At 51.4% G+C, this 27,302-nt stretch overlaps 1 protein-coding gene across 5 annotated transcripts in view; it reads left to right on the top strand.

The window, feature by feature from the left end:
• The window catches only part of PCDH19 (protocadherin 19), a 60,037-nt gene that overhangs the window by 3,012 nt on the left and 29,723 nt on the right, over positions 1-27,302 (top strand). For 4 of the 5 annotated variants that reach the window (XM_072877529.1, XM_072877530.1, XM_072877533.1 and 1 more), the window contains exons 2-3: positions 2,575-2,902; positions 25,384-25,442. In XM_072877529.1, the coding sequence (XP_072733630.1) occupies positions 2,575-2,902; positions 25,384-25,442 (387 nt within the window). Of the gene's footprint in view, positions 1-2,574; positions 2,903-20,146; positions 21,288-25,383; positions 25,443-27,302 lie in introns of those variants that run through there. The other variant, XM_072877531.1, reaches the window with a different exon arrangement.

The raw sequence follows: 27,302 nt of genomic DNA, 5'->3' as shown, positions 1-27,302 counted from the left end.
GTGTGCCCGATGCGGCTCCTCGCCACGGCTGACGATGGGGCCAACTGGAGAAAATAGTGGTGAAAATCATCCGGTTCCCCCCGATGCGCCGCGCCAGCACCCGGCACGGCGGTTGGGCTGGGAGCGATGGGGTGAGGGAGGATTTTTGCAGCGCTGTGTTATTTTGCCCTGGCTGAATGCGTGCTCCTGGGTCCGAAATGCCGGAGGGGAGGTCAGCCCCGTGCCCGGAGCCGCTGAAAGGCTGATAGGGGAAATCCAGTCCCCTGAATATGTAACAGCCCGGCGATTATTGTCTCTCTTTTACTATTCTCTGTGTTACACAAGTTAGGAGACAAATGCTAACCACACATGAATATCAATCAGATGCCATAAAAGAGCAGCTGCAATGCCTCATAAATGGTTTAATCCTGTTACTAGTGAAATAGCCATGACTTCTCCATTCCTTCGGCACCGAGTCGTTTCGGAGGGGAGGGATGGAAATTAATTTTGCTCTACCTTGGAAACGCACGCTGGCCCCCGGCAATTCTGCGGCGCAGGGGGATGTGTGGTCTTTGAAGTTTTATTTACGCAGAAATAATGCCGGAGAGTTTGGTTTTTACACCCCGTTTTCACAGCGTAAAGTGCGTTTATAAGCCTTTTTGCTCGATGGGGGAAAAATCATCTGCAAATAAAGGTCAGTCTGTGCTGTATTATGGGATGTCTAGCTTCAAGTGAAAGCTCATATACCAGATTTCTTGCCAGCTTGGCCCATTAAACAAGAATAGGACCTGAATGGATAAAAATCACGTTGTGGTGGTGCCCCTAACCGCTTCACACATATGTATAAGCCCTGCGTTTACTGTGACGGCTTAGGCATTAATGAAGTGCAGTTTAATTAAATAATTGGTCAATAGAGAAAGGACAGCAAAATGAATGCCTGCAGGAAATAATTGGGCTCTCTCATTGCCAAACTTAAACATTTAGGTAAACAAAACAATTAAAGCTTCATCAAGCATTGTTAGACGAGTCAGCAGCATATAGATTGTTGGCACAACAGAAATCCTTGCCTTCCGCTGATTTATTTGCACGCTCAGGGGGATGCACGGGCTGTTATCAGTGTGCATCTGAGCAGGAGAAGTCAGCTGCAGGGGTAGAAAAGCACCAGGTAGGCTCAGCAGCAGCTGTGACCATGGGGCACCCTCTCCCCACACTGGGTGCGTGCCTTCAGGCTTTGCCAGTGCCTTATTTTAGAGGTTCTTCGCAACAGCTGCTGGAGAGTCTTCATAAAATGTGTTAATTTATGAGGCACATAAGGTTATATGAGAGCTGTTCGACTTGGTGGCATTTTCATGCTCAGGCAATTAGCTTTCTGGAACAAGAATATTTGTCCAATATTTGCCTTTCTAGATAAACTGTATTATTTATTCATCCCATTATTTCTGTTGCAGCTATTGGATTTTTTTTCTTTTTTTTCTTTTTTTTAATGCTGTTATCATAACAAGAAGAGGAGCAAAGTCCCGACTTGCAAATGTGTATTTCTGACTGTGGGTAGCATTCGATGTGCTTCCCTGGGAAATACCGAGCTGCCCAGCGCTGTGCATGCACAGATTCATCTGTGGGGCATTGGCTGGGGCTGTGTTGCTCCCTGTGGAAAGAGGGACTGTGGCCACAGTCACTCTGAGCCGAGCACACCCGGTTAATGCAAGGTGCAGTCATATTTGTCATTATTTGCTCGGGTGGTGTTTTACGATAACTTTTTTCCTCCGGTGTTTTGCAGAAGGCATTCAAGGCACTTCATCAGTTGATTCTTTTGGCAGGTGGGAAGCAAAAGGGAAAAGAAAGGCAGAGAAAAACAAGCTTGCAGTAAAAAAAAAAAGGTCAAAAAGGATCATTTCTCTTTGCAAAACACAGTTGTTGTTCTCCAATTTCTAGAAGACAAAAGCGTTTCCCAGCAGAAGGGGGTGTGCGTATTGGGGGGGCGAGGGAGGAATAGGATGCAGTTGGAGAAAAGATTTCGAGTTATCAGGTATTATCAGGAGATAGTCAAAATACCAGCAGTGTGGATAAAGCATTAATAAACAAACAGCCTTTGGAGTGTGAGAGAATAGAGCTTGCCAGCTAGGATTGCTTCTGGGTCTGCCTTATTTACTGCTATGGAAAATGAACTGGAAAAAAAATCCGCTATTCATTTTGAATTTTCATTACGGGGACCAAATTAAATCACTTTTAAAATCCTTATTATGCATGGAAATGAATGCAGGTACCCTTTTCAGTTCATGGATTTTAACATCTCCATTTTTCTCTTCTGCAGGCTGGACTTTACTCCTAGTAACTAAATATCAGCAATTATAAACACTAGAGAAAAACAGAGGCATTCTCCCTTCCCATTATTTTTCATATTTGACCTGAAAGCATTATACATATGAAAATAAGCTAAAGACCGTGTTGTGCCACCAGACCCAAAACATGACGTAATGTGCATGACTAAGAAGCCTACACAGAGATGGGGGCCAAGCCCTCCGGGTTTCTGCATGTGTATTTAGCGGGGCAGGGTTCGGGATGCTCTCAGCTAGTCATTTTCCTTCTGTCCCCCAGAATCGCAGAATACTCCTATGGGCACCAAAAGAAATCAAGCAAGAAGAAGAAAATCAGCAAGAATGATATCCGCTTGGTACCGCGGGATGTGGAAGAGACAGATAAAATGAACGTTGTGAGCTGCTCCTCTCTCACTTCATCCCTCAACTACTTCGACTACCACCAGCAGACCCTGCCGCTGGGCTGCCGCCGCTCCGAAAGCACCTTCCTCAACGTGGAGAGCCAGAACAACAGGAACGCCGGCTCCAACCACATTTACCATCACACCTTCACGGGGCAGAGCCCCCAGCAGCCCGACCTCATCATCAACGGGATGCCGCTGCCAGAGGTGAGTGCGGGTGGGCAGCCCGCGCCCCCGGGGCATCGGTAACAGGTTTGCACGTGGACCGCGGCGTGGGGGTCTCTTGGTATAAGCGCTGCTGAAACGAGTGTCGAGCAAACAGGCAGTGGTGGTCTCCGTGTGTCCAACACCCGGGGCGAGGGAGCAGCGGAGGATAGGCAGGGGGGAGCGGCGGGCACCCCGCTTGTGGGTTCTGGGGCAGCCCCGCCACGTGGATGTTTCACCCCCAGACACTGCAGAGACCCCCAGAAGCGCTCAGGCAGGGATTCCGGCATGGCCGGCCAGGCCAGGCTGCCTCCGTGCTGCCGGGAGGCTGGAGGTGGCTGCTTTGCAAGTGGATTTTGACTGTGGTGATGTCAAGGGAAGAGACACTCGTCGCCTTCACAGGAGTTTTTTAAAAGGTTGTGTTGGTGGCTGTTGCTCTGGAGGCAGCGGGCTGTGCTGGGGATGCAGGCAGCGCAGGATGCCCCGGTGTGACCGCCCATACGCCTGGCCCGGTGCTGTCCCCTCGCCGTGCAGGACGGGCACGCACCGGCCGGCGTGGAAGGGATGCGCGGTACCTGCCGAAGGCAGGGAAAGGGGCTGCTTCGATCCACGCCGTCCTCATCAGGTTCTTCTAATTCATCGGCTTTCCTGTACATCACAGGCATCATTTAATGTTGCTTGTTTGTCTCTCTTTGAATTATTGTTTGGTATTAAGGAAAACAATCAAAGGTTTGTCATGTTTCCTGCTTTGAACAGAATAACAAAGCTGAAAAAGCAGCTAAAATATTTATGGCTTGCTCTGTTTTGCGTTCAGTGTGCTGGTGTAAATGCAAAACGATGCTGCTGAAGACAGTGGAGCTGCTTCAGATTTATCCTTGCGCTATGGAGAGCAGAGCCTGGCCCTCTGCGAGAGTCTGCGGGGCTGCTGGAGAGGGCTGGTGCCGGCGGGCCCGATGCTGCAGCGTTTGTACTGGCAAAACGCTCGTTGAACCCTGGTGTTTAACCTCCGCTAAGGCTACAGAACCAGCTCCCGAGAGGTCGCATACCGGTGTCAGCCCAGTTCTGGGGTGCTCCCAGCCCAAATGCTGGTTGCTCAAAGCAGAGGCGCAGCTTTTAATGACCAGGCGGTCGGGAGGGGGTTGTCGGGATCTCCGTGACAGGTCGTGGGCACTTACCCGCTGTCTGCCCAGTCTGCGTTTTGAGCCTCTCCTGCCCTTGCGTGTGCAGGCTCCTTGCCGTACGGCGTTGCCTTTTCAAGGTTACCTGCTGAGATGCTGCGAGGAGGCAACTTCTGCATGGGTGCATCAGCACAGCCCAGTGCAGCCGCCTGTGGCTGCAGGGCCGGGAGCCTGTCTGCGTTTGGGAGGGTATGTCAGGGGCAAGCGAGCGCTGGTCCCGAGAATTAAAGCTCGATTTAACTTCTGGTGTAGGTTTAAAAGCTGTAATAGAGTTTCTTAGCAATAACTGAATGGGAATGACCTGGATATAGGCACTCATATATTATACTTGCATGTATCCAGCCATAGAGCTGAGCGGGCTCTGCTGCTCCCAAATGTCCCGATGAGGAGAGGCAGGGACTTTGCATCTGAGTCTGGATGGGAGCAGTTTGGGATAAGCCTGTCTCTGGTCAAGTAAGGCAGAAGAGCTGCTACCGAAGCCACCTGCTCCTTGTGCTGTGGCTGGGCAGGCCAGGGGTGGGAAACACCACCCTTCAGGTATTAGGGGATCGCCATTGATGCTCAGATTTGCCCCTGCTCTTTGCGGAGTACCAGCTGGGGCTCAGGGTGCCCAGCTGCCTGGGGGACGCATCCCAAGGTTGTGGGTGACCAAAGCTGTTGGGATGCTGGGGGCAGTGATCGATGAGGAATTCCTGCCTTCCTGGAGCTGTGTCATTTGGAGACGGGTCTCGGGCATGTTTCTGCCTGGTGCCTTGCTGAGGGCACCGAGCAGTGGAGCACTCTGTCAGCCTGTGATTCACTGCCACAGAAAAATTCAGTCATAAAATCCATCACACGTCGTCATTAGCCAGAAGTGCGTGCCGGCAGCGGGAGGTCTGCGGTGCTGGGGAGGAGGGAAGGACCATTGGGAACATCATAGCTCAGCTGATAGAGTTAACAGGCAGGTGCAGGCAGAAAGCAGTGCTGCCCACGTTCCTCCCTGACACAGCAGTTAGCCTGGGGTCCGGCAGGATGGGCTCTCCAAAGAGCCCCCCTGCCTTGTGCATCCTCGTGTGAGGGAGCCAGGACGCTTGTTGCTTCTCCCTGTGCCTCCAGCTCGCCCCATTTCCCCATCACTCGTGCAGGTGGGATGCACTGTGAAGAGCTGATACCTTGCCTGGAGAAATAAATTTGTCTCTTGTAACGAGTGCCATGGAGTGTCAGCTTAAAACGTGCTCTCCAGCAGCCCCACGAGCACACAGGAGGGCAGCTGGCGGCTTCCCAGTCCTGCTAAGGGACCAGCAGCTCTGGGGTGGGTGCTCTTGAGGAGAGCAGCATGTCCTGGCAGGGGTCTGCTCGCTCCCTGGGGATGCTTTTGGACAAAAGGGCAGGGTTAGGGCACGGGGAGGAGAAATCCCAACTGGAAGCTGCTTGGAAGTTTGGTTTAGGGTGGGAACTTTTCTTTTTTTTGGCAGAGAGCCTCTGTGTAATGCTTCCAGCTGTTGCAAGGGAAGTTATCCCGCTGGTGGTGTGGGTTCAACTGGCTCCTAAAAATCCTGAGTGTGAGGAGTCTCAGCAGTGACCAGAGTGACAGCCCTGGCCTGGCACGCAGGGTGACACCGAGAATCCCTAAAAGATGCTTCCACGGAGGAGCATCGCAGCCCTATACCCACTGTAGCCCATCGCTGCCTTAGGAGGTGCTATTGGTGCGATGATATGCTTATAAAGCCTGCTATTGGTACACCTCCAGGTTATGATGATTTAATAAATTAAATTCCTGCCCAAGTCTGGAGTTTCCAGAGCCAAACTGTTCCCTGCAGTGCATCCAGCGGGACTTTGTCTGGAATGGTTTGAAGCACCTCGAGTGACGAGGCCGCCGGCGTTTCCCCCGGGAGCCTTTACGAGGTGTCAGCATCGGGGAGATATCGCTGCTGCTTCACTTGGGAGTGACTTTTCCTAATGGGAAGGCAAAGCATCGGTTGATAAAAGATAAAATATGGAGGTAAACGTGTCGCTGGCGGTGTTGCTTAACGTATGATGGTTGTGTCTGGGAGTAAGCGATTGCCTCTGCAGATGCGCGCGGTCCTAGCAGCAGTGGATTTGCAATGTAGCTGGTCTTTAATGTGAGGCTCATTTACTTTAACAGTCAGGAACCTTGAAATAAAAGTCCCCAAGGATGGGTTGTTTGTGGAGCTTCAGGAGCTGTTTCCTCTGCACTGTGGCAGCGGTACATGCGGTGGCAGGTCTGGGGCTGGTGCTGCTGTGCCGTGCCAGAGGTAATTGGGTTCGTCAGTGCTCCCCACCTTTCCCCGCTGATCCAGAAAGGATTAAACAGCGGCATCTGCGGGGGCTGCAACCCCGCTCTGAGGATGCAAAAAAGTTTGAGACAACCCTTGAAAAGCTTTTTCCTTTGGGTGGGGGCCGGGATCGGCTGCCAGCTCTGCTTGTGCCAGGGCATGGCTGCCAAGAGAGCATCAGGAGGCAGCGGGGAATGTCCCGGGGGGATTCCGGCCCTGCTGGGGTTCGGTAGTCCCTTGGGTGCTAGGGTACCACTCGGGGACTCCTGCCCATGGCCTTTTAGCATCCTTGTGGCTCTAGGCAGCGATGGCAAAACGCGTTTGCGAGCAGCTCTGGTGATCGTGGCTGACAGCGGGAGGCTTGGCCCCCGTTAGTATTTTGGCTTGTTTTGCAGGAGGGAGAGTGGGACATGTTGGAGCTGCAAGGGCATTGCCGGTCAGAGGCTTTGCTGCTGCCAAGGGCTTTTTTTTTCTTCCTGCTGAGCCGGAGGAGAAGTCAGCTTTGAAACCAGAAGGGCTTGTTGTCAGGTTTTGCATGTATATTACTGGAAGTTGTACCAGGAGATTAAAAATCAAAATTAATAGGAGCCATTAGGCAGCTTCCTTGATAAAAATGCACGTTGCATTGGGGTGGTGTGGAAACCGGTCTGAATGCTGAGCTTTAGGATCCCTGGGACACGACTTGCATGTAGAGCAGCCACCCTTGGGTAACACTTACATGCCTGGATTTTGACTTCATGGTCTTAAAAGAAAACAATGTGCGTGTAATGGCTGCATCTGTGTTTCAGAGACAGTTTTACATCCAAAATCTGCTCCACTTTGGAAAACAGTGCCGAAGCATCGTGTGCTGCCCCGGGATGGGGAGCATCCCACGGGGCTCGGCTGCTTGCTCTGCCCCTCGGTCTCGCCTGGGGCCGCAGTGGTGGCCGGTCCCTGGCAGGACCCAGCACGGGAGAGGCGAGGAAGCGTGAAATGGGAGCGGGCGAGTCTTGTTTGAGAGGTTGGACGTCCAAAGGTGGAATTAGCATGGAGGTTCAGGACTGACTCTCTCTGGGGGTCTGGGATGGCTCCGTTGTGGCAGCGGCAGGGAAGGGAAGCAGCAGCGCTGCCGTTACACCGTAAGCAGGGTGTGGATCAGGCATGGCCTTGCTCTGGTGCTGCTTCGGTAGGTCCCACTGGAGAAGGTCAAGGTGGAGCAGCCACCGATGCAGCAGAACTCGAGTCCCCTGGGGACCCGCATGTCCCACAGCTCCCAGACCCGGGTCCAGCCCCGGGGGGGTCGTGCCCGTGGTGATCCGCCGCCTCCTGAGCTGGTGGCCGCCATCAGTAAGATGGGGAATTACTGGTTTTAGTGATAATCCTGGTCTAATCCCCCAACCTTGATACACTCCTGCGTAATCCTCACTCACACTGATTTCGTTTGGGCTCCTCGTGGCAGCAGGGATTATTTGAGTGAGCAACAGTTGCAGGATAAGGCCCTGTTGGTTTCAGATATGCTTTTTACTACCTGGAAAGCGTTCTCCGCACTGTAGGAAATGGTTTTCTAAGCACAATAGAGCAATTTTCGTTTCAGGCGGCACCGGCAGTTTTTGCTCTGGCTATCTGGCGGTGTTAACTAAAGCACATTTCTACAACACACAAAGATTTTTGTTTTGTAAGAAATGAAATCAGCGTGGCTGTTCCTCTTTCTCTGTCATTTCTCTACTTGTCAATTCTTTCTTCCCCTCCAGCTTATCCTCCTCTACTCCGCTAGCCTTAAAAAGCCCCCAAAGTGTCTGTTATAATCACATTTTGTGTGTTACAACCAGAATGAATGTGCTCACTTTAATATGCTGGGTTTGAGGAAATCAGTTTCTGTCTGGTATAACAGACAATTTGTTATAAACCATGCCATTTAGAAGTGAAGGGCCTTGCTCTAGTGTAACGCTGGGGAAACGTCATGATACATAATTGGAAGGGATTTGGCTTGCTTCTGAGTAATACCGTGTATAGAGCAGGGGGGGGGAAGAAAAAGGAGATAATTTCTAACCTGGAGAAAGTTTGCGGTGCTGAGACACGCCAGGCTGTTGAAATAAGGCTTATTTTCAGCAGAGATAATAATTAAAGCGTTATCAGCGATGATGCTCGACTAGTCGGAAGGCTGACTTCGCAGCGAGTGTTGCCAGTCTTGCTTTCTCCTTGGGAGGTCACTGTAACTCAGCACTTTTTTGTGCCTGCGATGCGCACCGCGATGGGTAGGCACAGGTCACGGCTCTCCTTAGTGCCTCTGCGCTTCTGTGCCTGTGCATCCCTGTCTGGGAGCTGGCGGCAGCCTTTATTCTCCCAGAGCCCACCAAAGAGGAGCGATGCTTTCAGCTTCAGATAGTGCCTGGTCATCCCCTCCCTGGGGAAAGCTCACCGGTCCCTGCCGGGCAGCCAGCGGGCACGCTGCACCTCCCGGGGGACCAGAGCCCGCGGGGCGGGAACCCCAAACCTCCCCGGATGCTCTCCCTGTTCCCTCCAAATCTGCCCCGACATCGCAAGTCCCAGCAAATCCCCCGGCTTAACTACTCCCAAACTGTTTTGTGTATCGTTGCACGTTCCCTGACCTCCCCGAGCGTCGGAGGCCGACGTTATGGAAATCAGCGGCTTTTTATTCCATTCCGAGGTCAGCCTAACCAAATTATACATCTCCTAATGTAATTGCTCCAAGCTCTCCGTTTGGAAAAATTCATCTGAATACCTTGCAACAGAGATAAATACGCCAGCTCCCATTCATGTTTAACCACGTCTCTCACTGATGGCCACGCTCGCTGCGCTGTGTCTTAGGCGAGCCTGTAGTTCAACATGCTTTGGCTTTTGTATCAGTGATACGGGGCTGTGACCCCGTCCCGGCGCTTCCGTGGGTTTTCCAAGGGTTTTCCAGCCTGCGGTGAGGTCCTGGCTGGGTGGGACCAAGGGGGTTTTGCTGCAGGGGTCCATGGAGGAATTGGGGCCGGTGTGGGATGTGGTGGCAGTAGCCAAGCTGTATTTAACAGTAAAACCCCTCTCCTCTGATGGCAAGACCTATAGGTAATGATATAATGATTATATCATTATATATTACATGCTGTATATTATATATCATATATTATCTATTATATACTATATGCTATATGGTATGTACGATATAAGGATATAAAAAGTGTGTATAGAATTATTATATATTGTACCTAATTATGTAAATAAGTGTATAATGTGCCATATAACCATGTATATATATCATTTGTTTTTATGCTACTGGTTTTGGTTTATGGTTCACTTTTACTGAAAGTAGAGAGGCTTGTCTTGTTTTCCTTTTAGTAAGTTTTAATTTCTGATGCATATTTCTGCTGCATGACTCTTACTTGTTGAGTCTATCAAAAAAAGCTCCTGCAACTATATTTACATGGCAGATAAGAATCTTCCCTTAAATTAGGAAAGATTTATAGTAAGGGTTTTTTTAAATTACATCAAAAGGGTGGTCTTGCATGCTATTTATGGCCCTTCTTGTAGCAGTTTCCAAGTTAGCTCCTGTTGTATTGAGTGATTTGAACTCTGTGGTTTCTCCCTGTCATTGACTTTGCATAAAGCACACGCTGCATGCAAAGGCATCGTTAAGGCCAAGCGGCACGTCACCTTTGAATAACCTTATCCGCATCTGCTCGGCTCTCTGGAAGAGCCGTATTTTCCAGCTGCCATCTCCTGAAGTCCCTCCTGCGGGCTTTGAGCCAGAGATGCTCCTCAGCCAGGTGGCCTCCCAGGTCCCCCGGCTCCTGCCCTCGCCGAGGGTGCCCCGCTCAGGTCTTTCCTAAATTCCCATCAGCCGGCAAGGGCAGAGCCCTGCCCACCCTTCGTCCCCTGCCCGCCTCCATCCACGGGCTCTGCCTGCAGGCTCTCCAGCGATCAGCCCCCATCTCTCCTGGCAGACCTCTCCTCTCGCCCCTCTGACAGCGGCTCCCACTGTCGTGTGAGGGCTCGGATGGGGGGACCCCAGCCCTGCCCGCTCCCCCTTCCCTGCCAGGCTGTCTACGGGGCTGGTCACGGCCTTGCTTCAATAAATGATTAGATATTGTTCCCAGTAGAGGCTATAGTTGAGTTCCAATAATTTTCTGTTAATTAAAATGCAGGATGGTCTTATTTGTAGCATAAATAGTTGTAATCTGTGTACTTATAAGTGTAATTTTAATTTAAATTAGAGCGTGCTCTGAATTGGCGATGGATGGGGTGCTCTGCAGGCAGCGCTGCCCTCGCAGGGCTGCAGTATGGGTTGTCTCCTGGAGTCCCCCACGGTCCCAGTCCCCACCGTCCCCAGGAGAGCATCGCCCAGGGCTTGGCAAAGGGACACTGAGCCCATTGACAGCTCCCAATTTCGCTGTTCCTGTTGGGGCAGAGCTTGCCCCTGGCACCCATTGGAGGGTTTGCCGGCGAAGAGACCGCAGCATCGTTGCTTCAGTGTCTCCCTCTAGTTTCTAGCCTAAATTTGGAGTGAAGTAATGGCTTATGTCAGCCAGACGAGTGATTAGTACTTAGCCTCGAAGCGACTCCCTGTTTAACACGGAATTACGGTGAGTTCTCATTAGGCTGGCGAAGGCTTGAGTTGGCTAATGCTGTGGCGGACAGACGTGCATCGCAGGTATTGCACTTCATACGCCCTCTGATGGAAACCCTCAGCACGCTGCGGGTAATGCCAGCCGCTCCTCCTCCTTACACCCAATACATCCTCTAGGTCTGTGATAAATAGCGTGGGTCTGCGTGTGTCGGAGCCGTGTGGATGAGGTCCTCGTCTCGACGCCCCGTTGGCCACCGGAGATCTGGACGTGAATCCTTCATGGTTCTCACGGGGATCTGGAGCTTGTTGGATTATACCATCTTTTGTAATGGCAGGTGTATGCCACAGGGCAGGTTTTAAAATTCCCGTGTTGGTGGATTGCATTAACCCATCCTAAGTCAGGTATGTAAAATTCCATTAAGCGAAAACCCTCTGGCATTTTCTCACCCATGCTTGAGCTCTGCAGGCTATGCTAATGCAGTGCGTTTGCTCATCTATTAGGAGGATGATGGCTTTAAAATAATAACATTTATCTTTGGCAGCGGACCTACAATAGTGCACGCTGAGTACAATTTTGTGAAAGGCTCTGCAGATGTTGCCTCATTCAATCTGGGTCAAAAAGAGTGCTTAGAATCATAAAGGTTAGAAAGAGATCAAATAATTTGGAGGTTTTATTGCTGAATAATGTACTTGGAAAATATCATTCACCATTATTAGACTAAGTGAGTACAGAAAACACAGGACTCAATAGTAATTTCTCAGTATTGGCTGATTTTACTGTTTTTATAATGTAGCTAAATTCCCTGTTATTGATTCTAGCATCGATTATCGATCTGGAAATCTAAATGTATGTGCTGGTGGGAGCACACAGGAGTTGGACAATTAGGGAATTAGGCTTCCGCAGCTCCCTGCAGCGCCTGGCAGCGGGCAGCACACCCGCGGGGCAGATTGATGCTACTTTTGGGGAGCTGTCGGGGTTTTGGGAGCCGGCTTCACAAACAAAGATGGAAAAACAGGAAAACACCCATTTTATGTGTGTTCTTTTCCATGCCTGCGAGCTTATGTAAACTTGGTCACGCAAACCCAGATGGGGTGGGACGCCGGCACCGGGATGGGGGCTCGGTGCCCGCGCCTGCGACTCCCATCACCTGCTCCCTCATGGACTTTTCATATTCAGATTCACATCTGGATGCTCTGGCAGGGACCCAGCTTCAGTGACATTTAGTAATCAAATCCACATGGCTGTCGGCTTAGCAACAGCATCCAAACCTGTCTGCCCAGTGAAACGCTTTTCCAAATGTTTGCAAGCGGTGCCCCTGCTTTCTTGTTCAGCCCCCACTGTGGCTGTGTCCCATGTCCAGGGAGAAATACCGGGCTTGGGCTGATATCTTTCCCTGTACATCAATTAATTGCAGGGGTTGGGTTAGTGAGAGACCAAAGCCGTGGTCCCATAAGGGCTCTGCATCCCGGGGTGAGCCCATGGACCAGAGCTGGCAGCATCGCTGTGGGAGCCGTGGGCTCCCGCCGGGCTGGGGCTCGCTCAGCCATGCGATGGCTTCCTTTGTTCAGAAAAAAAAGATGAATTTTGGAGTATGTTCATCTCTTGTTCTCCACACTTAGTTGTTGTCAGCATTAATATGCCATTAACACATGCTCATTAGAAGGAGAATGATTATACCCTGCAGAATATGGGGGAAACCTTCATTAGGCACTAACATATTGAACTGAGCTGCAAACTTCACGTGGGAAAACTGAGGAAGGTTCTGCTCAGCATCAGGTTTCCCTAATTTCTCCTCGTTGGTCTGATAAAAGCACCTCGTCTTCTAGCACGTGCTTTCAGCCAGGGCTGCGGGTGATGCGCAGGTGAGCCTGGGCTCAGGCTCCAGCACTAAAATCCTTCTCGGGACCTCAAACCCATCTTCCCACAGATTGAAGATGTCCTCATCAGAGCTTATTTTGGCACGCAAAGAGGACACAAGCCCCCTCCAAGGGCTATGCTGGCTCTTCAGGCTTAACGAGATGAAATCTCCGTGGAGCTGGGAGATGCTCCGGGAACAGATTTGTTGAGAAAGGAGGTGTCATTTCTACATCCTCGCTTTTCACACTGTAACGACGTTGTAAGAGTTCATCTGGCCTTGCTGCCTCCAGTCTGAAGCCATAACCTGCCATGTGTGACAGGGCAATTGCTCGCCCCGGTAATGATTACAGCGGAGCCCAGCGTTGCTCCCTTGTTTGCTCGGTGCGTGGCAGCTCAAGGCATGTGCACGGTGCTCTCTTAAAGTCAATCAATAAGAATAATTGCAAGTTCAGGTGGGGGTGAGGGAGGATAGTGCTGTAGCAGACAAATATTTGCAGATTAAGACCCTGTTTACATGCAGATGCCTCTTGTGATAGGTAACAGGGGACAGACAATAAGGACCATATGTGGTATTTAATCAGAATTTATTTTAAATGGGGTGATTTCATAGATTTCCATGGAGCTGACAGCTGTCCTCTATTAAATGTGATTGTGCTGCCTCCATCCCTGCCCTGCTGCCCTGTCTGCCCCGGGGTTTTGCAGGATTTTGCAGCATTGGCAGTGGGGCATTGCGTTCTCATACCCCTCTCCTCTGTATGGGTGCAGCCGGGGGAATCGCACGGATCAGTTTTCACCTACAAACCTCAGCAAAGGAAAGATGGCATTTGATGGGCCTGGGTTTCCCGTTGTGAAGGTGAATGAAAGCACAGCCACATCAGGAGCACAGGAAGGCGCTGGGGGAGGTAGCCCTTTCTTGTCGTGCCCGCAGCAGCCTCAGGAGCAGCAATGCTGGGCTGAGCGATGCCTGCTGCCTGCGAGATATGGGATGTGCTGGAGCTGCAGCTGATCATGGGGAGACCCAAACCACAGGTTGGAGGGTTTCTTCCTGCAGAGATGGAGACAGAGAGGGCTGGAGCTGCCCACCCCCAGCTCACGTTGCCTTCAACCCCTTTGACGTGGATCCTGAAACCTAATAATGGGGAATTATGCCAAAACCAGAGAGGTGAACTGTGGTTATCTGTCATTGAAGGGGAGGGAAACGAGGTGGTGAGGTGAGATACCAACATGCGACAGGTCAGGCTTGGAAGCTTTCCGGTGTCTACCAGTGCCTTCATTAGAAGTAGAGTACCATCTCCTGGCTTGTGGTGGCTGGACGGACGGATGGATGGACACCCCGGCTGTCGAGGAGGCAGGTTGGTGGCCGTCCCAGCTTCACCCAACTTCTTGGTTATTTCTCCTCCAACCTTAATGACTTCTCCATCTCAGCCTGCCGTGTTGTCCGCAGGCAGAGCAGCCAGAGGCTCCCATCTAATCGCATCTCGCCACGTTGGAAACGTGGCTGCGTCTGTTTGCTGGATGCTGTGTGACTCATGTAATCACCATGCGAAATGCATCATTCATAAACTGTTTAGCACGACCTTTTGTACAGTAGCACTAATTATTATTATCACAGAAGCCCAGTAAACTAGACTAGTAATTATCAGGGATTTATTTGAATGGACAGCTAAGCTATTCTTGGCAAGTTAGTCAAAGCAGTTGTCATGACAGCCACACAAATGTGTCTTATGAATTGGGTTAATTAGGGTAATTAATAACTGTTGTTTTGCCCTTTTTAACAAGGTATCGCCTAGACACTATCAAAAAATAGCAATTGTACCTAACGGAAATAGTCTTCTTCTAGCAGCAACCTTCAAATCACAAAATCAAAGTAGTAAATACCTGTTGGGTTGTCGTTTCACAAAGCAATGTGTCATCCTTCTCCTTGCGCAAAAGCAGGGAGTAAAAGGCTCTGTTGTAATTTTTCTGCTGAGCTTCCCCTGCTGTGCAGCGTTACCTAGAGATTGGTCATCATCATTATTGATATTATTATTATTTATTTTAATGCCGTGCTGCTCCGAGCCATTCTCGCAGGGGGATCTCTGCCGTGCCCGGCGCCGTGTGGGTGGCGAGGGCAGCCCCAAGGTGCTCCCATCGGTCGGAGCAGGCTCTGCAAGTGGCAGGGCTTAAAGCCAATTTTAAAGTCGTGACCGTAAATTATTGTTGTTTTGGTGGTGCATCGTCACCATCCTCATCAGGATGGCTGGTGCCAAGCCACCGAGTCCTCGCTCAGCAGAGCATCTGCTTCTTTCGGAAGGAGAGCTTTGCTGAATAAATGGATTTGGTTTTGTCGTGGTTGTTGTCGATATTGAGTAATGGTGGTAACTAAAGCTCTTAATAACCAAGTAGCACCAAAGAGCCTCAAAAGGAAAAAAACCCCATAGTCCCCATCCGAGGGAGCACCCTGGGCACCCCCGGCTGCCTCGTAGCAGGTTTGCAGCCTGCGAAGGGGCCGGGCCCCGTCCCACGCTGGTGGGCTGGGTGCTTGCCGGCACAGAGCACCGTCTCCCCGAGGACTGCGAGATTTGGTGCTGATTATTTAAAATGGCCCATGATTACAGATGCGACTGAGGAATATTATGTAAGTTTTGTAGAAAAATGACCTGAATAGATGAGTGAAGGCTCTGGCTGGTTCTCCAGCTGCACCGAGCCCTGTCTATTTATATCACCTCTGGGCTTTCGAAGCCCTCTTTTAACTAAAGCTTATTTGATAACACACATCTTTTAAAAAGAAAAGAATAAAAAAAAAAATGAAGAAGGAAAGGGGGAAAAAACCCTAAAGAAAAACACCTCTATGGAGAAGGTAGGGTTTTAATGAAGAAATATTTTACACCATTCTCCTACAACCTTAGGGCTAATAGCCTGGAACTGGTACTTTGGCTCCTTAAAAAGCCCAACAAGACAAGCCAATTACGGCCTCTGAAACATTTTTATTTTTAGTTCCTTGTAATAGCAATTCATCCTCGGCTATGGTACATTAACTGGAAGGAACAAGAAGTAGTAAGGTTTTGGCATCTTTGTAATAACCAAGGGGCTGTGTTTACCAGGCTGTTAATAATGTGGGGCGGCTGTCGGGCAGCGGGAGCGGGCAGCGTGGGGATGGAGAGGGGCATCGAGTTAGCGCCGGAGCAGAGATCCCCTAACCTGGTGAGTGCTTTATTATAATTTATTTCCCTACAGTTTATTCTGGGAGAAAACAGTCTCCTGTTGGGTGAAATTCTGGTGCGCCTGAACTGGCAGCATGGCTCAGAGGGGAAGAAGGGCTGACTGGAGGGTGCTGGTATGTCCCCAAGGATGCTGGAGCCAGAGTGGCACCTTTGGGAGCAGCGAGCTTCGAGGGGAGCCGGGCTGAGCTGAGCTGGGCTGAGCCGAGCCGGGCTTTGCATCCCGCTCCCCACCCAGGCTCTGCACATGGTGCTGTGGCCACCGCGGATGGCGATGGCAGCAAGGCCAGTCCTGCTTGGGCTTGCAGTCGGTCTCAAGGCTGCAGGATAATTTTGTGGGCTGGAGAGCTGCATTTTCCAGCCCAAGTAGGGAAAACAAAAAAAATTGTGCAAAAGTGGTTTTGATAAATAATTTTGTTGAGCAAAATCCCCTTGAGGCTTAGAGTGGGAGCTGGCTGAGGCTATCCTGATTGCAAGCCTTCCCGTGCAATTACAGATAAACAATGTAAATGATAACACGATGAGCACACGGGGCAGTGTTCGCCTCAGTTTTATTATCCACCATTGCCGGGGAATTTTAGCTGAAGCCAGGCGGGAGCTGCTGGCATGGAGGTTTCACTCCCAGAGCTGGGTGTGGATGCACATGGCCACATGCCGGGGGCACACGTGGGACAGGATCAGGCCTCCAGTGAAGCCGTAGGATGGAAAAATCTGCGGGGTATAAAGTGATATGTGAAGCGCTTGTTGCTTGCTCAGAAATCAGAAGAAATGGGGCTCGTACTGAGACACGGGGCAGGGACGAGGTGCCTGTGCGCCCATCCAGCCCTCCCTGGCTGCTCCTGGGGCTGCCGCCTGCCGTGGCACGGGTCTTGGCACCCCCCTGCCAAATTTCTCCCCGCTAAGCCATGAAGCGGGGAAATCCTCCGTCTGCTGCCGTGAGCCCCCTCGCCCGCCGCCCTGGGTGCCTCGGGGCGTCCCCGTCTCCTCCGGGATGCAGGAGCGGAGCGAGGTGCCCCCGTGGCGGCTGGGCACGAGCCGGGCCTGGCTGTCCCTTTGGGTGCCCGGCCCCGTTTCGGCGTGCCCCCATGCCGGGGCTTGTGCACTCTCAGGGATGCAGCCGGCGGGGCGGCCGCCCCGGCATCCCGTCACTCTGATGTGCCGAGCTGGCAGCGGCATCTCACGCCTTCGCTATTTTTAACTCATCTGCAGTGATTTTTGGTTTTTCTTTTTCTTTTTTTTTTCTTTTTTTTTGCAGTGACAAATCTGTGATTTCTCCTGTTCCCTACAAAACACATCGGTCTGACCTGCCGCTCCAGAAGGTGAATGACAAGGAGTTTTATTTAGCCCTAGCGATGGGAACATTTAAAAAAAGGTTCCTCTGTTATATTTGTTTTCATTCCTAATGGCAGGAGGCAGGGAAAGGACAGTTCTGAAAGGTTTTTTAACAAACCTGTAAGTCATGCCTCATTACCCTGGGGCTGCTGATTAGATCCAGATTGTTTCTCGCACCACTTAGGGAGGGGTGTAGTCCATGCTGGAAGCTGCATGCATGGATCCATTACATGTCTGAAAGTCCCAGGCATAGGTGATGGGAAAGAACCCTTGTATTAGGTTTATTGGCTATTATATCCCCGCAGGGAATTTCCCTCGGTGTGCCGAGGCAGCACCCCTGTGCAGAAGGCTGTGCCCCGGAGGGCCGGCGAGCTCGGCCCCGTGCCCGTTGGTGGGCACACGGGAGGGAGGCGTTGCCCCCCTGCCCCAAAATCCCAACTGTCCCAGCCCTGGGGGGGCATTGGGCAGCTGCCGGGGCATCGCCAGCCTCCTGGCTGCTCACAGTCCAGGGAAGGCATCTGTATCCTCTCCCCTAGAAAGTATGCCCCCCTTTTAGTCAGTATTTTGCTTTTTGATCGATTTTGGGGTGGTGGTGCCAAGCGGGTGCCTGCCCCGGCGGTGCTGCTGGAGGGACCCCTGTGCCACGGCCACCAAAGAGCTTTGGGTTATAGGTGCCATCTGAATGTAAGGCAGGTTTTTTATTATTGCATTTTTGCTCTTCATAACCATACTGTAGATTTCTGATATGTTGACAAATTCAACCGGGTGATGCTATTTGTGGCTTTCAGGAGTGTAATTATGGCTTTGTTGTGTGTTGCTGCTCTCGGGATTCAATCTGGGTTTCTAATCCTATACCCTTTTTCGAAATTACATCACAGCAGCTCCTTTCCTCCTGCCTCCGATCCGTTTTCAGACAAAAAATGACAAAGCCCGTATTTATTTGGGGAGGGGACAGGAGTTCAGTGCGGATTAGTGGGCATGCCTGCGCCATAATACAGTCTGGTTTGATACTTCTGCTCATTCTGATGAGCGGGGTGATGCTAAAGGATGAACTCGCCCAGTGATTTCTCTGCAATGCTTTTTATTTCATCAAGAGAAAATGGAGGCTGGACTCGGTTCCTTCGGTGTTTAATAATGTCCATCAGAACCAAATGCCCTTTATTTAAGCTGCAGTAATAATTAGAGGGTCGGTGGTGTTAAGCAGCCATGGAGTCTGGCTCTGAGCAATGTTCATTTTGCCTCATTAAATTTGGAATTAGTGCTTAAAAGGTCAGAAATAAATATTCTGTTTATATTTCGGGGATAGTAAATCTAAATGGATGCTGTGTTTGCACATCCTCGTCTCTGCTCGTTCCTGCTGAACTGAGCGAGGCACCGCTCCATTTGGTTTAGGCAGCAATCAGAGTGTCTGCAAAAAAGCTCAACCCCAAAACCAACCCTGGTTTCATTGATCAAGGGCAGGAAAATGATCTGCTGTATTACATCTAATTATAAAACATCAATATCAGATGCTAAATGCACTTACTCTTTCAGAGACGCTATGTTGCTAGTTTACAGTTTGCAATCTCCTGTATTACAGGCTTTAACAGCGAGCTGGGCTGTAGGGAGATGGCTGCAAAGGGAGATGCCAGAGGTCAGATCCTTTTAACCTTTATTGAGCTCCTCCAGGTGACTGGCTCTTAAATGCTCCTTAATAAGAGCCGAATTGCTTCACGTTTTCCTTCTGTCTTGCCCGGGGCTGTTGACACAGCAGAGGTGCATCCCTCTGCCCCTCTCCCCTGGCTTGTGCTCCAGCGCCCGTGGAGCGGCTGGAGCTGCTGATGGGGACCGGTGGCCAGCCGGGTCCTTTCCAAAGGCCCTGATCCCGTGGGGGTCTCCAAGCCACAGCACGGCTCGGCTGTCGGAGGAGAGGGTGGTGGGCTCCCTTGGGGCGATGCAGGCATCGCTCACCCCGCCGTGTCCATCAGCATTTGCTGAGTTTCCCCCAAGGTGGAAGCACCAGTAGCTATTCGGGTAGAGTTTGCATGGGGGTTTAACCCTAAGCCTTGGGCTGGTGCTGCTCTTGCATCTCTGATACCCACCATGCCGGGAGGTGTCGATGCTGAGGAACTGGGAAACATGGGTCTGTCTTCTGTTACGTCTTCCTAGGCTGTGGCCATGGTGCTCAGGACCCTCACCCATGGTTGCAGATGTTGCAGATGCCGTCAGCGCCTGAGCGGAGCCGGTGGCGAGCGCGGTGAAGGAGGAGCAGAGCTCCTCAAGTGGGTCATGCACCGCGGTGCTCGTCCAGGCTGGTCTCCAGCCACCGGTCCTGGCCTCTGACCGATGCTCCGAGGCAGCGGCATCCTCGTCAGCAGCTGGTAGCGCAGGGGCTAATTACGTGGCGTCACACACAAGGGGGGAAAATCGCTCCTGACGTCCTTTGTGATCCGCTCCCAGCCCGGAGCTGGGTCTGATGAGTCTCCTGCCGGTGTGCGGAGAGAGGCCAGCCGCCTTGCTGGGCCTGAGAGCGTCAGGTCGAGCCCGGCTGTTCCTCTTGGCGCGGTGGGGCTGGATTTTGGTGTTTGGTGGGGTTTTGTACCGTGCCTGCTCCCTGCGGGAAGGAATCTCAGACCGCTTATTTATTTCCCATGGGGTAAATAAGCAGCTTGCTAAATGATAATGACTTTCCCTCATTGCTGATCTGTACTTCGTTTGACCTGGTCCTTCCTTTGAAATTTTTCCTGTTTCCCAAGTGCAGCTGGAGTGTTTTTATTTAATTTTCATGAATTCTATATTACCCGCAATATAGCTCAAACCGTAAGAATTAAGTGCTGGTGAGATCTCCTAACAGGCAGCAACAGTTTTATTGCAGATGCTGGAGCCTGTGATGGAGTGGCCCGTGGAGAACAGGACCAAGGATACAGGAGGACGAGGAGAAGCGGTCTTACAAGCCCTGCCCTTCCCACTGGGGAGGCCCTGTGGATTTTTGGGAACTATTTGCCATTTCTGTGGTCCCCGACGATGCCTGCAGCACGGAGGGAAGGTCAGGAGACCGGTGCTCCTGGTGAAGACGTGCAGCTTGATGCAGAGAATGAGGAGCCGTTGTGTGTTTCGGGAGGATGTTCTGAAACCCAAAAGGAGAGATGCACATTGCAGCCTTGGAGAAAGGTCCGCTTTGTTTTTTAATAATAAAGGGTGACATGCAAGCTTTATTAACAAGGCACGTAGGGGAAAAAAAAAGGCTCAAGGGATAACCCTGAAAAGTGGCGCTAAATGTGTCATTTTTATGAAGCTGATTTCGTGAAGGGTCCCTACATGCTTTGGCAGGAGGTTGCAGCAGGTTTACAATAATCTGTAGAAAGATAGAAATGTTTTCACCCTGAAGTGAGAAGAAGGGCAAAAAAACCCGCGTTGAGATGCTTTAGAGTCGTCTTCCAAGGCGGAGGCTGGCAGAGGGACGGATACCTGTCACTTCGGGTGGGGAGAGATGGCTCCAGCTTTGAACAACCATGGACTTTGCTGGGGGGCTGATGTGCGGACTGAGGAGCCAGACCCTCCATCAAGAGCCTGGATCCGGACACAGCGGGGAAAGCTGGATTTTCACCTCCATGGAGTTTGGTTTGAAAAAAAACCCAACATTTGAAATAGCTGAAACGAGGGAAGAATGAGAAAGAGCCAGATCCTGGGCATCTGCCCCGAGGTGGGCAGGCTGGCAGGGACACGGCTGTGCTGGTCTGAGCCTTCTGGGGACACGTGTCCCCCACCCTGGGGACCGACCCCAGCCAGCATCCTCTATTTTTCCATCAGCCCACAGCAGTGGTCGTGCCTGGAGTCACCACAGCCCGCTGAACTTTCTGCTGGTACTTGCATTAATTCCCCTTAAACCGCCTTTGGATCCGCCGGGGTTTATTTCTGTTTCTAAGGCAGGGAGTGAGCAGTCGTTAGAGCAGCGCCCTGTTGCTAACGGACCTTTTGCTGATGGGAAGTCACCCCCCCCGATGTCCAGGTCAAGAAGAGTTGTACTGACGTTTGTACATCTTTTTTTTTTATTTATTTAATGAAATAGGCAGTCCTCAACAGAAAGCAACCGTGCGGGGGGGGGGGGGGGGGGAAGTTTAAAATTTCCCTGCTGATTGCTCAATTCCGAGTGTGTCTGTTGTTATATTTCTATTTGTGTTGCTAAGGCAGCAGTTAAAAGCATTTTTCAAATTAGGCACTGGTAAGCTGCGTGCCAAGCCAGGGCTCTCTCTTTGATGGCATTGACACCAACACGCCTGCATCTGGAAAGCAAATCGCGAGCCCGGAGGACAGCAGGGTTTCTCTCCTCTAAGAGAAACGCAGGCTGAGACCACAGACTTTATGCTAGGTGTTATTCAGCACTTCCCGATGTCTTGAATGTATCGTTTATTCATAGCACAGAGGCTGAGGGTCTGATCCTGACAAGCGTGAGCATCCTTTATTCGTGTTACGATGAGCAGGAGATAAGAATTGGCAGTGCCGTTTGGGAGGTCCTTGCCATACCCAGCTCTGGACGTGGAAAGGAGAGGCTGGGTTTGAGGCTGGGCTTCCCTTTGATTTCTACAGGAGCGATGCTGATCAGCGAGAAAGTAAGGGTTTGTTTGCTTTTGCCAAAATAATGAAGAAGATGAGGGCTGGCCTCTCGATGATGCACTTTGTGAAGAGCACACTTTCATCGGCGCCAGCCAGCCTTACCTTTTCCCTCTTTTTTGTGCTTTGACTTTGTTCTTTGGGCCTCATTAAGAGAGGGAGCGGATCCTTTCCTAATTAAAATGTTGACATGTCGGAGACGCTCTCCTTCCCTGTCGTTTTGCCTCTGTTTGTAAGTGATTGCACTTCGCAGGATGAACTAGAATTAAATCAAGTGAACTTCGATTGAATAATGCAAGCTATAAAGCAGCCCTTCTCCATGAAAAATCTCATTTCTTTTTTATTTTTCTGTTTTGATCCCCTAGCCTGCATGGAGATAACCTTGATGGATAATCCCATGGCTGAGGAGAGGCCTCGTAAACTGCTGGGCTGCCTTGTGCACCGGCGGGAGCGTGCCAGTGCGGGCAGGGCAGGCAGCCCATCCGTGTGCCGGTGCGGGCAGGGCAGGCAGCCCATCCGTGTGCTGGTGCAGGCAGGGCAGGCAGCCCATCCTTGTGCCGGTGTGGGCAGCTCTTGCTCAGGGTGCAAACCCCCAGCCCAGGGAAGCACACTTCCCATCCTTGTGGCCATGTCACTCCTTGTCTTGTCCAAAATCTGGAAGTAATTAGCATTAGTCATGCTGCTTTTGGTGGCGCGGGGGATTCGAAGCCTGGGAACGGATGCCGTGACCAACCCCGCGGGAACCCGGTTGCTTGTGTGTGGACTTGGGGGTTGTGTCTTCATTAGCAATGTGGTGCAGAGCATCCCGAGCAGGGGGGACGCACGGACACGTGGACCAGGGAGTCCACACATTACTCCCATCCATCAAACTTAAGTAATGGGGAATTTTCTCGTTGGTGAATGATTTCAGTTGGGCCAGGATTTGTTCTTTTTTTGGGTCAGAATCAATAGCAAAGCTCCAAGTGATGCTGGTCGGAGGGGGATTTAGTGCGAGGTATGCATCTAGGCTGTGGCAGGAGACGTGATGGCAGTACGTGCGGCATTTCCTCAGCCTGTGGTGGGGTTTCGGTGGCACCGGTCGAGCGTTTCCTGGGGATGGCCTTGGGTATCCCTTGGCCCCTGAAGCCTGGGCCGTGCAGCGTCAGTGCTCTGAGCATTTTAAAGCTCTGTGATGTACATGTATATATGGACATTTGCTCTCTGGGTCCTCCCACCCACCCGTTCCTCTCCCGGTTTTCCCAGGGCTGAGGTGCGCATACCTAGGGGTGAAGCTGACGGAGATAATGGTGGGTGCAGAGGGTCTCATGCTGCTGCTGCTGGGCACGGCGGCAGGGCTGGGAGGGAGCCAGCTGAGGCTCCAGGCTTGCTGGAGCTGTTCCCACGTCTGCCAGCGCTGGGTGATGGAGGGGGCTTCTCACCGAGCAGGGATTGCTCCGAAACTGGCTCCGATCCCTCCTGCCCTCCATCGCTCGGCTGCCCTCAGAGCCCGTTTGCAGGGCTGGGACCTCCCGCCTGCCCTGCGGGGCTGCCTGGGGGACACACCGTGGGGTAGCATCCCTCCCCCTGGGATGGCAGCGCCAGGATTGACGGATAAACACAGGATCAGGCATTTTCTGTGGCATTTAAAGTCTTGGACGTCGCATATTTTAAAAATACATGTGTCCGTTTGCTCCCGAGCTCCAACCATCAAAGTCGTCCTGCAGGACCGAGGATGCAGGAACTGCAGGGACCAGTAGTTTGTGCAGTAAATCTCCTGCGTGAATCTCCAGCAGTAATTACTATGTGAAAGTAATAACCGAGCTGTGCTGAGTGCTAGGCCAACTCCCCCGGCTCGCAGCTCCTTGCATGTTTCTCTCTGGGAGGCTCCTGTTTGGTAAATTAGATATTGTGCTGTATTTCAGAAAAAGTCACACTTAACCAATGCTGCTTTTGCTTTATTATCTTGGCAGAGCAGTGTAACCTCTGCCGGGGTACGATTGGATTTCACATTCGGCTCTGCTGCAGCGGCCCCGCTCCCTGCATCCTGCCGTTGTGATTACGTTAGCAGCAGACTCTGCTTTCCTTTATTTATTGAGACATTAAAGATGCATGCATTTATTTTTACCATGTTCATAATTGCCATAAAAACAGGCCATAGTATCCCAGAGCGGCTCTTTGGGAAGGAGCGCGGCCGCGAGGCCGGGGCGAGGAGGATCCGTGGCAGAGAGGAGGCAGGACAGGGCTGCTGGGGCAGGTGGCTGTCCCCGCTCCCGTCCCGGGGAGACACTGCTGCCAGCCCCGAGGAATGGCAGAGCAGAGTCTGCCCCTTCTGCTGCCCAGGGTGCCTGGCGGGGGCAAGGAGCATCCCCCGGGGCCAGGGGTGATGCTGGTGGGAGCCCAGGTGGGCTCCCTGCAGCTCTGGGGGGACTTTGGGTGGACAGACGGACTGGGGTGCCTGACTTACGCAAAGAGATCTGCATCCTCCAGGGTTCCCAAAGCCCAGGAAGGATCCTGGCCAGGCCGTGCAGATCCCACCATGTCCCACCACATGGCTTCCACTGTGACTCACCATGCATCTCCCACCACATCCTACCATGCATCTCCCACCACATCCCAGCATGCAGCTGCCTCCATGTCCTACCATGCAGCTCCCACCACATCCCACTGTGCAACAGCCACTGCATCCCACTGCACAGCTCCCACCACGTCCCACCGTGCATCTCCCACCATGTCCCACCACGCAGCACCCACCACGTCCCACCCCACGGCTCCCACCATGGCCTCCCGGGTGGTAACGCCCTGCTCTCTTCCCCACCTTCTGCCTGCTTTTTTTGGTTCCTTTGGTACCTGCTGCGAGCACCAGAAATCTGAGGGTTTGTAATCTGAGGTTAAAAGAGGGTGTTTCAAGTGCAGAGTGAGTTAGTGGGTTTTGCTTGCAGATGACAAATCCATTGACTTCCCCCCCCCCGGTTTCACTCCCCTCCAACTTTTAAGCATGTCACCCATTGTTTGCTTTTTTATTAATAACAGAGCCCACTGTCTCTGCAAATGAAATGATGTAAAACAAAGAAAAGTGCCCGCATTAAATTCTCTGGCAGGGGATTACCTTGCTGGCATTTACATATCTATGCAATAAATATTTTAACATGTTAATTATACACTAATAAGAAAAATACCTTTTGAACTTTCAGTCAAATTGACACACACAGAACGGAGTCCATCAGGGAATTAAAAGCAATTAGTTTTGTAACAGAGTGTAGTCACATTGTTTCTTCTCTGCAAATTGTTCTGTGGTCACCAGCCAGCCTTTTTTTTTGTGAAAGCTGGTGGAAAGACTGGCAGGGACTGGAGTTTTCCGCGCCCAGCTCCGTCCTGCTCGCTGCGGTCTGTCCCGTGCCGGGACACTCCTTCCCTCCCGCCGGGCTTGCTGGTGGCTTTCGTCCCGGCCCTGCAAACCCGGCTCTTCCCAGTCATGGGGGAATCAGACTTGTAACCGTCTCCCTTTTCTTTTCCTCCTTCCAGACTGAAAACTACTCCTTCGATTCCAACTACGTGAACAGCAGAGCTCATTTAATAAAAAGGTACGTAGGCTCACTTGAAAGCACTTGGGTTGGCCCCGCCAAATCCTGATTATTTAATGTTCTTCCTTACTGTGTTATATATTACTTGCTTTTTTTAATATGCAAAACGTTTCAAGAGTAATCATTTGATTTTAAAAACAGTATTTACTTCCTATTAAGTCCCATTGCTCTTGGTCGGCAGTAAAGGCAAGTCTTTTTTTCTTCTCTTTGGCTCCTTTGCATGGGGAAGTTGCAGAGAGTTAGGTGGAGTGCTGTTACCCTGACAACTTTCAAATTCATAGAGTTTATTCTATTTGAATGCACAGGAATAAAACGATAGATTTGGATGGTGAGATCTCCCTGCTGTGTGAGGCGGGGGAAAAGAAAAAAAAAAAATCTCGTTTGGGGGCAGGTAATTGCGTTGGATACACGCTCCCTGTTTTAGTTTGAATACCGAGGCAAAACAGCACTTTGCTCGGCTTTTTTCTTCCATGGGTAAAAAGGAAATCATCAGTTCAGTTGCAACCTGGCAATTACCCTTGGGGGAGTTTAACCCTTTGGATAAAATTCTGCCTCAGAGCTTAGCAGTGGCAAAGAAATGTCTGTGGGAGGTTAACGCTGGGGTTATCTGATTGAACCCCACCGGACTGTATTAAACGAGAGGTGAGCATCCCGCCGTGGGGAGGTGGCCAGGCTTGCCTCTGCCTCCCCGGCTGTTTCCCAGGCAGGGAAAGGCACTGACACAGCACAATCAATACTCATCAGGAGGCCGCCGCGCAGGGCTGCAGGGCCATCTCCCATCTCCCCACGCAGGATGTGGGCGCAGGAGGTGGCTGGCAGCTCTTTGCCCACCTCCCCTCTGCTCCCCAGGGACCGGCCGAGGCGAGCAGCGGGCAAGCCGGGGCCGTGCCCGTGCCCGCGCCCCGTGGGGTTGTACCCAGGGGCTCTGCAGAAGCCATCGTGGTAGCAGGGGTGTAACGGAGAGCAGGAGCCGGCCCTGAACTGTGGAGATCTGATCTGAGCAGTAAAAAAATCCAATTATCTGCCTGGCTGAGATCCCATTTGTTTACATCTTAAAAATATAAGGAGTAAGGGAGCTGCGAGCGCATTGTTTAAGCAGCTCAGGTTCGGCTCGCGAAGGGCAGGTGTATTTGCCTGCGTGGCTCGTGATGTTTAACGATGCTAATGTGATTGCGAGAGAGATGCCTCGCCTGAGCCACGCTGCTCCTCGCCAGAGAATCTGCAGGCATCCTGAAAAAACCCCAAATCTATTCATCTTTCCTCGTTCACACCTAAGATAAAGGCAAGCGGTGCTCCCGCCTGCCGCAGCAGGGCTTACTCCCAGGCTGTATTGTTTGGGAAATGCTGCTGCCGCCGATTCCCCCAGACCTGCCCATCCTTTAGAGAAGTGTCAGCCGCGGAAACATGTCGTGTGGCTGCTGCATTACGGTCTGGTTCACTGCGGGGAGGATAAATGCGTTGTAACACGGGTTGCCTGCCTATTATGAACAGCAGCTCCGTGTAGGACAGCGTTTCCCCTCGCTTTCTACCTTTGTCTTGTATCTTAAGTACAACGGGTGCCGGGAACGCTGTGCAGACATCTAAGAACAAAAAATATTTTCTGTAACATACCGTGGCATCATTTTCATCCTTTGCCTTTATGATGATGTTGTAGCTCTTCTATCTTTGGTAAGTGAATCTCCTCAAATCCAGCACTTTAATTAATCTATTTGTACTTTTCCTGTGTTGTCTGCCTGCCTCCCTCGCTCATCTACGTGCACACAAATGAACTGTAGATTTGTAGTGCTTTCTTAACTTAAAATTCTTTGATGTCGCCTGGAATCAAAGTCAGTGGCTTCAACAGGGACATCTTTATTTAAA

Source organism: Ciconia boyciana, chromosome 12 (assembly GCF_034638445.1).
Source record: "Ciconia boyciana chromosome 12, ASM3463844v1, whole genome shotgun sequence".
NCBI lineage: Eukaryota > Metazoa > Chordata > Aves > Ciconiiformes > Ciconiidae > Ciconia > Ciconia boyciana.
This window is presented reverse-complemented; position numbering and strand designations above follow the sequence as displayed.